The sequence below is a fragment of the Setaria italica genome, chromosome III (assembly GCF_000263155.2).
Source record: "Setaria italica strain Yugu1 chromosome III, Setaria_italica_v2.0, whole genome shotgun sequence".
Lineage (NCBI taxonomy): Eukaryota > Viridiplantae > Streptophyta > Magnoliopsida > Poales > Poaceae > Setaria > Setaria italica.
Window position 1 is genome coordinate 39,877,621 of NC_028452.1, and position 16,566 is coordinate 39,894,186.

General features: G+C 43.0%; 1 protein-coding gene across 2 annotated transcripts; it reads right to left on the bottom strand.

The window, feature by feature from the left end:
- Positions 1 to 1,507: 1,507 nt before the first annotated feature.
- LOC111256839 lies at positions 1,508 to 4,903 on the bottom strand. Of its 2 annotated transcripts, none has more exons than XM_022825572.1 (6): positions 4,768 to 4,903; positions 4,239 to 4,679; positions 3,082 to 3,508; positions 2,399 to 2,510; positions 2,267 to 2,315; positions 1,508 to 1,983 (listed from the first exon to the last, which is right to left on the bottom strand). In XM_022825572.1, the coding sequence occupies exons 2-6, from the start codon at positions 4,647 to 4,649 to the stop codon at positions 1,852 to 1,854; spliced, it is 1,131 nt and encodes a 376-aa protein (XP_022681307.1). In that variant the 5' UTR covers positions 4,650 to 4,679; positions 4,768 to 4,903; the 3' UTR covers positions 1,508 to 1,851. The 2 variants fall into 2 exon arrangements, with proteins under 2 accessions (XP_022681307.1, XP_022681308.1); XM_022825573.1 differs by having other exon boundaries at positions 4,773 to 4,871.
- Positions 4,904 to 16,566: the final 11,663 nt, after the last annotated feature.

Sequence of the window (16,566 nt, forward strand, 5' to 3'; positions counted from 1 at the left end):
TATCAATGACAAAGATGCAGGTCATAGTATGATCTCATGCTAATTGGTACTAGTATATTTATCCTCTCGATCAACAACGACTCGTAAAGTCAAATATCTAAAAACCAGGTGGAGCTTACTATTTCACCTTTTCGTGAATAGTCGAAATATTTTTATCTCTGCAAAATAAAGTGCAGACAGCAAAAAGGTTATGCTACCATAATTTTGGCGTGCATCGTGCCATCGAAAAAAACACTATAAATTAAAGTTGAGCATCACAACCGATGCGTATGAAGAGAATAGGAAATGAAATGGCACCACATTTGCTACATACAGAGTGATTGTAGAAAACATGGATTAGGCCTCCCAAAGCCTATGCTTTGATCTCCATCAAAAGTGTTCCTGCACGAACGCCCTCCTCCAGGATGAGTGGTTACTTTTCCTCCAGCGGTCCAGCCTATGCAAAAATGCCCAAGAGCGAAGACGTCCTGGCCAAGCAAATAGTAACCTGCAATGGTCGAGAAATAACTTTGTCAAACGCACTCTGCAGAATTTCCCAATGCAGTTGGGCCCAAAAACCCTTTGGAGGTGGGTATTTCTTTCCGTCTCAAGGACATGATCTGCGATATATGGGCCATTTTTTAAGGTGGGTAAACCTACTTGCATTTCAATTTGAAACAGAATGGGATCCAACGACTCTTGTATTGATACATGTACACATTTGCATGTCCTCTAACTACTCTCCTATGCCTATGCAGCGAGCAGAACGGGCGAGCGCCAGACGTGGGCGCTGTGGCATGCGAGACGCGTATGCCGAGAGAAGGACTCGGTCCTGGACAGTTGAAGCTGAAGCAATCCAGAGGGACCTCGTCAACACAATTATCACAGTTGGGTGCTGTCCTTTCCTGCTTAGCTAGGTTGTATCCATATGATAGGCGGGGATTTCGTCCAGTAACCATGCGTGACCAAACAGGCAAACAGCTAGAGATGTTCCATCCGTTGTTTGTTGTTCCATCGGTTGTTTGTTGGTGTATAGCATGGCAATTAGTTTGAGGGCCTGTTTAGCATGCCTCTAATTCATGCAAAATAAAGTGGTTTTGACTCTTGCTCAGTTTTTCTTGATCTAGCTCATCTTCCAAGGAAAATATTTCGTAAAATGACTTCTCTTAGTTTTTATGAATGGATAGAAGAGGTCAAATATCTATAATTAATGCCCCCTAGAATAGATGCATAATGCAATCAGAAAGGGACAAAACCTGCCTCAGATAGATTAAGAATGCAGTGGAGCACCTGTTCTTTTGATTTCATTCTTTTACTTCTTCAAATCAAGACGACGTACGCTGGCCAGTCCCTTCGTTTGAAAAGAACCCGGTTCATTGTCCAAAACTACCTTTTTTTTTTCTCAATCATGTAAGGTCACTAGATATCTGGATACAATTATTTGTCTCAAGAGGAAAATAAACCCCAATAGTTCATTGGGTTCCTGAATTATATCTTAAAAATATGTTGGGAGTTGAGACAAAACAAATTGGTACCTGAAAGGCTGACCATTTATTTTATTAAAGCGTGAATTAGGAATTTCGGGTACAGTAGCATACATCCCAATTAAGGACAACAGCTTAAAAACTTCTGGCACATCACAATTGTTCATAAATAGAAAAACTGATACAAGGAAAAGGAATTATATCCACCAGCAGCATAAACCGATACAAAGGAAAACCAACAGCAGGTGCGACCCTAGCCGGGACGCCATGAACGTCGTCCTTTGAAGCTGCTCGCAGGTAAAGTTTGTATGATACATGCACCTTTACTGAAGGGTGGTAAAAGGCATATAAACTTTACCTAGAGGCAGCATGAAAGGATTATTTAGACTTATGAGGAAGGTCCCGGTCCCTCGGTTGTTGTACCACCCTGTAATAGGCTTGGTTCATCAGGCAGCAGGTTCGACGAACTAGTGAGAGAGATTGATTCACTGGCTACTGCTTCGATCTCCTCAGGTTCAGCCTGTTATGTAAAAGGAAACTCGTTCACCTACATAGTATTGTAGAATTGGAAAGAACAGATTCCAAATCTGAAAACTAATGCACCAGTAGAGCATATCACAAATACCGACATTGTATGATATTTTCAGCCAACTTTAGGAATTTAAGTGTCAAATTAATATAGCACGCACTGAAATTATCCATTTTAGAAACAGTGCTGTTGGATGGGAACTTGGTCCTAGAACATTTGATACAAGTTCTTTCGAAATCCATAGAAAGCCACACACATCATAAAATCATTTAACCTTGAAGCTTGCGTCCAAGTGCGATATTTCCTTTAAATGGCCCATTGACCTGAAATTGGCAGCGACATCTCAGATCGTTAAAGAACACAAAATATTTGCATGAGGTATATAGGGAATACTCAGTTACGTAACTGTACAATCATCCCTTTACTTCTCTGCCTGGCAAGCTTTAGTTTCACAACGAAGTGGCCAACCATTAGAGTTGCGGTAAACCGTACTGCTGGAGTAGTAGCTTCACGGTTTCCTGCAATACATGGGGGCCGGCATGTGTTCCACCGAGATTAGGAAAATTACCATGAGACAGTTAGTTTTTTACTAATTGTGTTTTTTTTCTGCTGGGGCAAATGTTTTAGTGTTCTATTTAAGAAAAAATGAATGATGTCCATATATTTGTGTACCAAACAGAAATGATGAGGGATGAAGGATGAATATGGTGATCTCTCCATATTTTTGTGTTTTCTATGTCACACAAGTGGATGTATCTCTTCACAAGAAATAGAAAGTTCATGTATTACTGAATTTTTAATTTTGCAATCATAATTTTATTTTCCTTGCTGTTCGTATATTATGCTGACAAGAACATCTAGGTACTCACCATCATCAAGTGATGCAATACTCATAACTTGTTTTTTAATAATGAAATTAATTGGTATTCCTTCAACATTTTCATAAGAAACTTACGGGCTTGCAAATAATACATACAAAATAGTTAAAATGGCGTAGGTGACATATATAAGGTTTGTTACGAATGCCATTCAGGTCCTTCAAGTACGTTATTCAGATCGTTAAATTTTGCATGGTTAGTCCTATAGTACCTTTTGCGTAACGGATACTGATCTCAGTCATGTCATCCAGGTCAAGCACCATTTGATCCAACACCTGATGGAGCTCTTTGGATAGTTCTCCGTCCGTACGGCCGTTTCCTCCTTGACATCCTTGTGCTGGCCGGATCATCAAAAAGTTCCTTCCCTGACAAGCCGTGACAAGCTCGTAGGCGTGCTGGAAAGTCTCGACGAGCTTCTCCAGGTCGGCGCTCATTTCCGGGTCCTTCATCATGTCTGTATTCTCAAGCCGCGGCAGGAGGGCAGTGACTTTGCCCGCTCGCTTATCAATCTCAAAACACTCCTCCCTGTTTTTGCGAACCATCTTCATCCTCGCCTTGATCTGGTCCGCAATGTCGGCAATCTGCTTGTGATGATTGTTCATCTCACCATCAGGGGCAGATGATGGTACACGAACGGGCTACACAATGAGATTCATGTTCATTATTTAACAACAACCAGGGCAGCAAACCGCTAGAGAGCTCCCCTCACAAAAAATAAAAATAGCTACAGCTCGTCAACTCCATACATTACACTAGTGGTATATAAGTATATATAAGATTCAACCATTCATTATTATAAATAATTTAGTAATTATTACATTAAAAAAGTGATATTTGAAATGGAATGGTTTTCTAAACTTGATGTTAGTGTCAAAAATAAAATTGTAGTGATATCATTTTATATTTTTTACCATGATACCCTTATACTATGTATGCTACCTATACCACAGGTGAAGGTTTCAGTAGTATACAATTAATTTTGACCGTCGGATATTTTTATGCTAGTACTTTTCGGAATAGTCTAGTATTGTGTACCGTAAAAGAACTCTAAAAATAGAAGTGGTAGCTATCTAGAGCTACATATATGATGAGATTCGTCATCATTAATTGAAAATGCTGGGCCTACTACTCTAAACTGAAAAAATATAATGCACATAATCAGTAAAAGCTTCTACTATAATGCTATAATGATACATACTGATTTCAAATTAAGTGTTCATCTAAACACATATCAAATACACGTGGAGGTGCCTTATGCAGAGTAAAAAAATATAAATAACGATAAAAGAGTGTATAGACTAATTACTAACTCAAATCTATCACAACTAGATAATGATAATTACATATCCATACGTGTAGTATATATACCTCAGGGACCGGAGGATGGTGACCGCGTTGAGTTGGTGAGCACATTATAGCACACATTATAGCATGCATTAAGTCCGAGTTTCTATCCGATATACTCTGGTTCATCCGGCTCAGTTTCCTAGACAGCTTGCCCGCTGTCCAGTAAACACATATGATATTCCTCTTCACCTGGCACTTCTTAACGAGCTCCTGAGCTTCATCGAGGATCTTACCGAGCTCCACAACTGCGGAGCTCACCACAGAGTCCTCCATCAACTGCTTGTTGCTCTCGACCCGTGATAGGTTCTTCAAGACCTTCTCAGCGCGGCCTTTGATGCTCTCACAATCCTTTCCGTTCTGCTCAACATTATCCGATGCCTTTTCAATTGCTAGCACAGCATCTATAATGAGCCTTAGCGTGGCAATATCCATCCAGTCTAGTATGGATACGCTTCAAATTTGCTGGCATGATGAGCAAAATAGAAAAACACCCAGAATTATCTCAGAACAGTCACCGTAGTTAAGCAAGCGATATGGACTTGACACAAACCTTACTTTTCTTGCCTCCCAGGCTCTTGCTTCATCCACCCTCCTATCGAGCTATGAATGGTCTTCTATTCGCTTGGTAGGAAGCTTGTGTGCCAAAATGAGCTATGCAATACAGACAGATATATAGCGAGAGAAGATAATTGCATGTTTAATTATCTCGCAGGAACAATCAATCAACTACTCATCAGATAATAACAAGACTAAAGAACTCAAGGACACAGGCTGTGTACGTGTACCTAGTGTGTACAAATAATGATGCGCGAATTTTATAAAATGAGGCTGCTCAAGTCTTCTATACAAAAGACAATATGGTGACAGCCTGGCTTCGCCTGGAGCCAAGCATTCCCTCAAAAAACCATCCAAACCGACTGACTCGCTCCGCTGGTAACCAGCGAGAATCCCCACTTGCTCGCTGCGAGAGACTGCTAACAAATGATATTTTGAAGACTGGTAACCCGTTCTGGGAGACGATTAGGAACCAACCTCTGGTCGATGTCCTGTGTGGAAATGGATTATATATTTCCACAAGTGCAAAAGGGAGCCACGTATGTAAAAGGATTTCAAAATCTAGTGGCTTGTGACAACCGTCTATGGACATACACTACCGGAAACGGTAAGTTTGCCGAGTGCCCGAATCACTCGGCGAAGACCCAAAAACACTCGGCAAACAGTTTGCCGAGTGTAACACTCGGCGACCAAGACTCGGCGAAGTTTCCCTCGGCAAACAGTGGGTTTGCCGAGTGTCGAACGTCGGGCACTCGGCAAAGGCTTTGCCGAGTGGCAAAAAACACTCGGCAATGATTTTTTGGAAAAAAAAAAAACAAGCTAGCACCACCGCCGGCCGCCACCACTGCCGTCGGCCGCCACCACTGCCGTCGGCCGCCGCCACCCTTGCCTCCCGCCGCCAGGCCACGAACCCCGCTACCACCAGGCTGCCACCCTTGCCTCCCGCCGCCACGCCACGAAGCCTGCCGCCATCCACCAACAGCGCCGCCGCCACGCCACCAGCTCCCGCCGCTACTGGAAGCCCGCCACCGACACCACCCGGAGCCGCCGTCGACATCTCCCGGAGCTCCTGGACAGCTCCATGGCCCGTGCCGCCCCTGGCCCGCCCCAGATCCGGAGGGGAGAGAGCTGGGGGCCGCCGGATCCGCGCCGGAGGGGAAGAAGGGGCGCGGATCCGGCCAGAGGAGAGGGAGCCGAGGAAGGAGAGGCCGAATCCGGCCGGAGGGGAGAGAGCCGGGGAAGGACGGCGCGGATCTGGCCGGAGGGGAAGGAGCCGGGGAAGGAGAGGGAGGGCGGCGGCGGGGGCCGGCGCCGGACGCTGCGGGGGCCGGCGCTGGGCGGCGGGCGGCGGCGACAGGGAGAGAGGGAGGTGGGGGCGGGTCGGGGTGGCGGAGGAATGAAGAGGGGGCCGGGTGCGGTGCTGGTCGGACTATAAGTCCTGAGCTATGGAAAAAAAGAAATCGCCGAGTGTCCTAGGTGTGACACTCGGTGAAGGATTTCTTTTCCGAGTGTCTAACCTAGGACACTCGGCAAAGCTATTTTAAAAAAAATTAAAAATTATCCAACAGTTTCAAAAAATTGTCAAAAATTCACATGAAATAATATATATTCTCTATTGACTATACAAAAAGTTTTGTAGTCAAATCAAAACTCGACTGTCATTTTGGCTCCAAATCTTATTCAATCCTTCTCAACGTTACTATTGTTCTTCTGAAATGCTTCGGTTTGTAAACATCGTACGTGACGAAATGTGCAAAATATTCTCAATTTTTTTCCACAGCCTCCACGTATGATATTATCACATCATGACAAATCTCATGATTTTCAGACTTTGCTTGTTTTTTTACAATTTAAAAATACCACTGCCACACGTTCGTGGTCATGTTTCCTGAACAAGATGTTCAAAATTTCTTTTCATTTCACGGGTCAGGTCTCAAATTGGGCCAAATATGAATATCATTTTTCTATTCATTTTATTCTATAATTTTAATCACTTGCGGTTCAAATTTAACTTATACCATAAATTTTCTTAAATGCAATTAATTAAATAAATATAGCAAACAAATTCAAAAATATACCAAACTTTAACATGGAGTACCACATGTTGTATGTGGGGAGTAGAAAAAATTTTAAGGTGGAAAGAGAAAAAAAAATTATTGTTTTGCCGAGTGTCAAATAAAACACTCGACAAACCCAAGTCCAACGTTAACCCAAGTCCAACGTTTGCCGAGTGTTTTTTTTTTTGCCGAGTGTTCTTAACCCGGCACTCGGCAAAGAGCTTGTTTGTCGAGTGTCCGAAAAAAATACTCGGCAAAAATAAAACACTCGACAAATTTAAGGTTTCCGGTAGTGATATATAGGTCTCCATATATGATTTTCTTAAGCAACTACCTCGAAAATCCTCTTTTCTTCACAGGCGGTGCAATTAAGTATCCACCTGTGCAAACCAATTTCAGTGGTGTTCGGCGTATAACAGAGAGCTTGGAATTATGTTTATCCCGCAATTCTGTCGGTCAGTACAGATTCTGTTATCTCCATATTTCAACAATCATCACTGGGAACATGTTCAGATTTCAACAATCATCGCAAAGACACAAGATGGTTTCAGAATACCTAGCGTATAGTGCAGTTGTGTTCACAAGGCTACATACATTTACTCTACATTTAGCCTTCATAGCTGGGATCAACATTTATCAACTCCCCCTCATACTCACGTCTTCGTGTAATTAAGTGTAGTTATGAGCACACTATCTCGGGCAAGCTAGGGACATTCCGTTCTTAATAGGTAGAGCGAGTCGATTGAACTTATTCAGAGATTACTAGGGGCAAGCTAGCTTTTCAAAAAATGAACTCTACCCAAACTCCCGAGGACATTGTTTTGCCCATCAAGACGGGGCCAATGGGATATGGTCCGAGTAGCTCAAGCATAACAACTTATCATGAGTAGTGTCGTAAGGTTATTTTTGAGTCATAAACAATTCTCATGCCCACGCTGCATTAGTGCCCCTGGAGCGCACAAAGCCTGCCCAGATTCTTTTGTCCCTTCTTTGTGTTACTTCTAGGTGAAATTGATATCCAGTTTTCACACCTTACACACCATCCACTGTTTGAAATCCATGCTATAGTAGATGGATGGCTAAGATATGGCACATAGCAAACCAACCATGATTACCATGTCATCTCGTAAAATGTTGAATAAGCCTATTCGAAATATCGAGTCAAGATTCGTTAATTTTTAATCAGTTGTATAAACTATTCAAATATGTATCAGGCGGGTGGCAACCTAGGTGAGGTTGGGGGTGGGAGGGAGGGGAAGCATTGCAACACATCCGGTTCCCAAAGAAATATTGAATTAATCTATCCGAAATGCTGGCACAATGTATATAGATTGTTAAATCAAGTTTAAAAATGTTGAAAGCCGTTTGTGATGGCAGGTTGCTGAGCAATAAAGATTAATTTAGATTGATTAGTAGACTGAAAGTTATATGACTTAACCATCTTGTAAAAGATTGATAAAAAGCCCCACATCTAGGGCATCCAATCCAACCCAATACCCAACCAATAAGAATGACACTTTGTGAACAAAGCTAAGTCTTGAACAATTCGTTCATCCTATACATATGTAGCTACAGCACAACAGACTCAACTAAGGATAGCCCAGTTCATCGGTTCAATAGAACCGGCTACGGGACCTCACCCAACCCAACTGAAACCGTCATTCTAGGTGCCTAATGCAGGTTGGGTTGGGACCGCTCAAAACTTGGATGAAACAAGTGTAGGTAAGTCGATCTACAAGCTCAGCCCATCTAACCCATTGAACCCATACAAAAAAGGAGGAGCAAGGCAATGGCATCATCAGGGGCGGATCTAAAGGGGGTTAGGGGGCTTTAGCCCCCCTGTTGGATTTATAAGCTTGGCAGTCCACCGGGGAGTTACCTAAGTGGTTGATTTATAGGTGGAGGGAATTGCGAAACCAAGAATTCGAAGGTGATCGTGAGAACACAAGGGACACGAGGGTTTTAGACAGGTTCGGGCCTCCGAAGAGTAATACCTTACATTTTATATGCTTGGTGGTTAGTATTGCTTGAGAATTGATATGGGATCGGATGCCCTCGGGAGGCGCCCTTGGCCGCCTTATATAGGCTGACGACCTAGGGTTACAAGTCGGTTTGAATCTAATCTACTCGGTTGTTACATGGAAGGCGATATGAGTAACAATACGTATCCTGCAATATCCGGGCTGATTTGAATCGCCCAGTCTCCTTGGTGTGTACTCCAAGTATCTTCATGTCCTTGGCCTGTACGCTCTGGTCGGACGGGCCCACTTGACAAATCTCGTCTGTATCCTGATCGGTGGGAACCCATGGGATACCCATATCTCTCACCCCCCCTGCCCAAGGGCTCCATTAGAGCTAAAGGAGGAAGATGAGAAGACCAGAAAACGAAGGGAAGAAGAGGTGGAGATGGAGGACGAAGAAAAAGCAAGCCCCCCCGTCGCCGCCCCCATGATTTAATCCAGCCTTCGCCACTAGGCGGCATAGATGTTGCGCACTGGCATCGCTCGAGGCCTCAAGCTGGAGGCCATGCTGGCGGCCAAGGTGGCATAGGGGTTGCGGGAGGCTGCTGCCTCAATGGCTGGATCCTTCGATATGGACGTGGACTGGGTGTAATTTCCACGGTGTTCGGTGGTGATGGATCGATCTCCTCTCCCGATCCATCCATGCTGAACAAGATCTCCTTCTATCCCATCTTATTTCCTTGATTTCCATTCTATCTTTCCAGTCTGCTCCTTCTTTCGCAGATTGATTCAGCCTTGAAACCTGGCTCAGATTGAGATGAGTATTAGTTTGCAGAGAAATGGATGGGTGCAGGATTGAATCCATATGAATGATTTGTTATTGGTTCTTTTTTGTAATTTAGACATGGATTTTGATATCTATGCCTTTGATTTGGCTTGGGAACATTGTATCTGAACTGCTATGTATGCCTAGTGTTCATTTAGATATACATCACGAGAACTTGATTGGTAGGGATTACTTTTCATTGCTTTTGCACTTGTAGATTGTTAGTGATATCAACTGCTTGAATGGTTGAGCGCTACTATATTGTGAACTTATTAGCACTCTATGACTCAGGATGATTTATATTTTCCTACCCGAATGTTATTTATGTTCCACCATCACAAGCAAGGAATCTCCACAAGCATTGTTTTAAATTAAGAATGCAACATATATTCTTTTTTTTTCTAATCTGAATTAGAAATTTCATTTGCTAGCCTAATGGTGGTCATGTTCGCTACAGGAACCGATCCATCTAAATGGGGTTAGTTGGGTCTCTAAATAGTTGAATTACAGAATACTCTCCACACAATATAGATGAAAATGAGTCCGGGTCAGCTATACGGAGTCAAGCGAATCAATACATATTGAAAAATTCTGGTAATTTTCTATTTGTGCGACCCCGTTAATATGTGGTTGTAGTTCCACCAGCCGGTTGTTACTTGTTAGTCTTATACTCGATCCACTGGCAGCCTATTAAACTGGGCTGAAAGTGATATTTGGATACCCTTATATCAATGAGAAAGATGCAGGTCATAGTATGATCTCATGCTAATTGGTACTAGTATATTTATCCTCTCGATCAACAACGACTCGTAAAGTCAAATATCTAAAAACCAGGTGGAACTTACTTTTCACCTTTTCGTGAATAGTCGAAATATTTTTATCTCTGCAAAATAAAGTGCAGACAGCAAAAAGGTTATGCTACCATAGTTTTGGCGTGCATCGTGCCATCGAAAAAAAGACTATAAATTAAAGCTCAGCATCACACCCGATGCGTATGAAGAGAATAGGAAATGAAATGGCACCACATTTTCTACATACAGAGTGATTGTAGAAAACATGGATTAGGCCTCCCAAAGCCTATGCTTTGATCTCCATCAAAAGTGTTCCTGCACGAACGCCCCCCTCCAGGATGAGTGGTTACTTTTCCTCCAGCGGTCCAGCCTATGCAAAAATGCCCAAGAGCGAAGACGTCCTGGCCAAGCAATAACCTGCAATGGTCGAGAAATAACTTTGTCAAACGCACTCTGCAGAATTTCCCAATGCAGTTGGGCCCAAAAACCCTTTGGAGGTGGGTATTTCTTTCCGTCTCAAGGACATGATCTGCGATATGGGCCATTTTTTAAGGTGGGTAAACCTACTTGCATTTCAATTTGAAACAGAATGGGATCCAACGACTCTTGTATTGATACATGTAGATTTGCATGTCCTCTAACTACTCTCCTATGCCTATGCAGCGAGCAGAACGGGCGAGCGCCAGACGTGGGCGCTGTGGCATGCGAGACGCGTATGGCGAGAGAAGGACTCGGTCCTGGACAGTTGAAGCTGAAGCAATCCAGAGGGACCTCGTCAACACAATTATCACAGTTGGGTGCTGTCCTTTCCTGCCTAGGTTGTATCCATATGATAGGCGGGGATTTCGTCCAGTAACCATGCGTGACCAAACAGGCAAACAGCTAGAGATGTTCCATCCGTTGTTTGTTGGTGTATAGCATGGCAATTAGTTTGAGGGCCTCGAGGGCCTGTAACCTCCTAAAATTTCATGGTTGCGGGGTTGTGATATCAACCAAACTAAAAATAAAGAGAAAATAAAATAGAAAATACTACACACACCCGACACACATGCTGAAATAAATAAAGAAAGGAAAGGAAAACTCAAACCACATATGTGTGTATTTATTCGGTTCCTTCGGTCTTTAATCCCAATCATCCTGCGGCGGCTCATAATGTGGCTCCCCTTGCTGCTGATGCTCGTAGAATCCCTGCTCGTAGTGCTCCTGCGCTCCACCTTGATACTGATCTGGAGGCACAATTCCCATCATGCCGAACTAATAAGTGATGCTTATGTTTCCATCTTCGATCCTGTTGGCGACTTGCCTGATAGTATCTGCATCTTGTAAATTTCTTTGCACATACGCGGTTATGGTGCGCGCACCTCTCTATGGCTGTGGCAGGTGGCTAAACTAAGAAGACAGTGAAACATATGGTGGACGTCCCTGAAAAGGTGGTGGCAGGTAGCCATGATAAGCATGTGGCGGTGGCGGTGATGGATGTGCCGGTTGCGGATATGCCATCGTGGTGGATACGCCGGCTGCTGAAAACCATGTTGTGCAAATGGGCCTTGCGCCCATGCCTCTACTGGTGCCTCTAGCCACTACTGCTAGTGCCATCCTTTCGGAACTCCCTTGTAACTAGGTGCACTTTGAAACTTAGTCTGCCAGTAGCTTGAGCTGGGTGTAGGTATGGTAGTTTTGGAGCTGCTTGGGATGATGAGCCTTCTTGGATTCTTTGTCCTCTTTTATCCTTCTTTGCGGGAATTAATATTCCCTCTTCTTTCCAGTTGGTTTTGCCCACATGATATATTCCCAGTATTCTGTCGGGCAATTTAACATTCATGACCCCAACTGTATAGCCCTTTTCTTCATCGCCACCAATCAAGTGTGCATTTTTCATGGTCCTAGCGTTGATGCTTCCCGCTTTTATTAACCACTTGGAGGCCCTTTCAATATCCAGCTTCAAACTTGATGCTATAATGGTGCGGTAGCATCTCGAACCAACAGTTCCGGTTCCAGATGTAGCTTCAGCAAACTATTTGTTGTTCATCAAGTAAGAAGGGTCAATTACTTGCTTCCCCACTACTGCACAATAAAGCCAGTTAATCTCATAATTGGTAATATTGGTTTCCTTCATCCTCCCTGAGATACGGTAGCACATCCAGAAATGAAATATATGCAGGATGGGGTTGCAAATATTTTTCCTTTACCTATTATCTTCCTTGGAAATATTCTTCCAAAACTCCTTCAAGTCTTGTTCTTCTACTTCTCCAAATTCTAGGGCCTATGGATTGAAACCCAGCATTCTCGTAGTGCCTTCAAATATGATAATCTTCTCTTCATCCTTTATTCTAAAGGATAGGCATGGAATTTGTGCATCCCCTTCTTCATTCCACCTCATGACCTTTTTCATGGTCATGAACATCTCACCTGCCACATCCAACTGCATGTTGACTGGGCCAATGAGAGCAAATGTTGCTTAGAAGCTTGTACATATCATTGTGAAACCCAATCTTCTAAAGAAAATCATCATCGAAGTCGTGGTTGGAAACAATTCTTCCTTCAATTTTTTTTCAGCCTCTCCTCTTCATCCTTGCTTTTCATTGTGAAGTCGTACTCCGACTTCTTCTTGGTTAAGCCACTTTGAGAGCGAGTTGCTCTCCTTGAAGTTTGTGGTGTGGCTTTGGGTATTCCACACGGTTCATCAAATCGCATGGAAGAGCTTCTAGTTTCCTGCATTCCACTAAGAAGCATTCGGTCACTCCGTGGTGCCGCCATGTCAACATCGTTGCCCTACGGCGACTCAGAGACTGAGTGTCACCACGAAGCGCTTGATGCGGATGAAGCCTCAGCTAATGATCATGACTTGCTCAACCTTCGGAAAAGCCTCTAATGTTCTTCATTGCTGCACACTTCAATAAAAACACTCCGCCGGAGTTTCTTGCTGACAAAAAATATGCACAAGAGCAAGGACTAACAAGAGGTGCTTGTTGAAATTTTTGGTGGCTGGAATTTTTGATGAAATTTTGGTTCTTGAATTTTTCAGAGCCTATGTGCTGGTGTGTTTAGTGTTTGGGATGAAAAACATGATGAACAAGTGTGAGAAGGCGGTACCTACCCAGGGGGGATGCTGGGAGGCTTAAAATGAGCTCAGGCCGATCAGCCTAGCGTCTTTTCGCCTCTCCTCTCTTTGTCCTTTCTTCCCATGCTTGCTTGTCAATAATTGCACTGAATTTTCAGCTCTTTCATGTGAACGCAATATCCAAGCAATCTCCTCCACTCCTTTGGATCGAAAATGTTGTCACTCTGCTCATTATTTGGTACCTATGTGTCATAGGTGTGTCCTTTCTTCAATTATGCCCATCATCTTGTCTTGTAACCTGCACAAAGAGGCATGTCTGCCCACTCCATTGTATTCTTTTGCATGTGGTGGTAGGTAGGAGTGTCTCCATAATGATTCCTGTGATCTCAAATCAAACCATTAGTGTAAATGAAGCTCACAAACCCTCCAAATTAAGTTTAGATGCTTAATCCTCCTCTAATTTTAAAAATTAAAAACTAACTCAGAGCTAGCAATGAGTTCAAATATATTTTAGAGGAGTTTTGAAGCATCAAAAACAAATGTAAGTCGAAAAGATTTCCGACTAGATCAATTTTGGATGCACCGATATCAACAATTCTCATGAATTGAGATGAAGCAATTTCGATTTCAACCGCGAGGTAGTGGGTTTAGGTTCTAATTTTGGCTAACAGTGAGAGAGATTTTTAATGAAATAAATCAAATGTGGTCGAGAAAATTTCTAATTCTAGGAAAACTGATCATTTTTTGTTTTAAGTTTAAGCAGACCAAAATCCTGGGGTTACACGAGTCCTAGCATGCGTCAAGATTTACAAAGTAAGAACAACGCGGGCTCTACTCTTGTGTTTATCATGAGAAAAAAGTCAAGCTAATCACATGTTCAAGATTAAAAGTCTAATAGGATCTGGATATTTGGTTTTGGTTTTCCAAGAAAAATCAAATAAACTTGGGATGGCTCATATCATTGGTTTATGAAAAAGAGATGAATTAATAGAAAACAACTGAGCAAATAAAACTCCAAAAAAATTGTCTTGACCGAAGGTTCCACTTATTTAATGTTTGCCAGGTATGATGTAGCAAAATTTATGACTCCCTTACTTGAAAACTCAAATGACTTCAAGGTTATCCTCCAAGTAGCTTATTCTTGACTCGATGATCAGGTTGCCTCCCGCAAAGCGCTTTGTTTATAGTCTATAGCTAGACTCTTCAGTTCTTCATTTTGGACCAGCACTCAGTGTTGACACTACAGTCTTTGGCACCCACTTCTGCACCATCTTGGGCTTCAGTGCAGGCATAGGCTTCGCTATCTTTTTGGTCTTCAAAGGCTGGCGTTCTTCCTTCTTCTAGATGATAGCAACAACTTGCGCTGGCTTCTTTTCTTCTGCCTTCTTGTTCTTCTCCTCTTACTTGACACGGTGATTTTGCAGTATATACTTGCTAGGAATCATGTTGTATACCTTAAAAGCGTGGACAAAACTTGAATGCACTTAGCGTGCCATTAATATCGAACTTGATCTCGTCCTTCCCAACGTCTATGTTTGCTCTTGCGATCTTTAGGAATTGCCTTCCCAGTATGAGTAGGGTTTGGCTCCTCCTATCTTGAGTATCACAAAGCCAACAGGGCCAAAGTGATTCCCAATCTTCACAGGAATGTCTTCAGCGATGCCTTCAGGATAGCGAACGGTGTTGTTCGCCAACTCCAGGCACATAGCAGTTGGATCCAGTTCTGGCAGGTGTAGCTTCTCGAAAACAGCTTTAGGCATGACGCTCACACTTGCGCCAAGATCACATAATGATCTTTCAAACATCAGCGTTCAAATTGAACATGGTATGGTTGGACATCCCGGGTCTCTTTTCTTCTCTGGAGCTTCATTAGTGATCGCAACACTGCACTCTTCTATCATCTTGATGTGGTTTGTAGTGAACTGCGGGATCTCTCGCTTGTTTGTCAGTATATCCTCGAAGTAGCGAGCGTAGGTTGGAACTTGTAGAGCGTCCAGGAGTGTCATATTGATGTTCAATCTACGCACAACTTCAACAAATTTTTCAAACTGTTCGTCAGTTTTACCTATACGATGGCGTGGTTTTGCTGGCAGAATCTTTGTGTCATCTTGATTAACCATCTCAAACTCTAGCTCTTCTATTTCAATCTCCGGAGCTGGGTTAGGTGTCTTCTCCTTTGAAGTCATCTCTTGTTGAGGCTTCCTAGCTCCCGTCAGATGTTTTGGATCTTCTGTTTCTTTGCCTGAGCGAGTTTTAATAGCTTTAGCTGTCTCTAGATTCCTTGGTTGTCTTGGCAACTTCCCTTCATTGCTTGTAAAATGCCCAGCTAACTGTGTAACTTGAGTCTCTAGCATCTTCATCATGTTCATCACTTGGTGGTTCGAACTTCTGACCTCTGTCACCTTGCTATCAATATTTTTCAGAACCTTATCCATAGCCTTGAACTTAGTGATAATATCTTTATTAATCTTACCTTATTCTTACATGAACTCCTTTAGTTGAATGTGTAGAGGCACTATGTTTTGGATGGATGAGCTTGCATTGAATTCAGATCTATTCTGTCCATACCGATAGTTGGATGGTGGAAACCACTCTCCGTTCTTCATGTAATCTAGCAACTTTGCTTCCTCTAGACAGTTCTTCCCGACATGGCCGAAGTCGTCACACTCTTCACATGTTGATCTTGATTCTGCAACCTTTAGGTCTATAGCTTGAGCTTCCTTTATCTCCATCTTCTCCAGCCTCCTCATCAGCGAGTCGATCTTTCCTTTGAGTATTTGATCTTTCCCCATGCAGCATACCTTGATAATTTCCAGTTCATTGAACTAGGAACAGGCGCCTAGATGATGCCCACGCATCGTTGTTTGCAACCCTCTTGAATAACTTGAAAGCTTGAGTCAGGGTGAGGTCGATGATCGATCCTCCAGTCGATGCATCGATGATTACCCTTGATGCTGGTGTCAACCTTTGATAAAACTTCTGGACTAGATCCTCCCACGGGAACTGATGATGTGGAATTGCGTGAGCATAGTCATTGAAGCGCTCATAGGCTTCAGCAATATTCTCAGTAGCATACTGAGCAAAGGTAGCTATCCTGC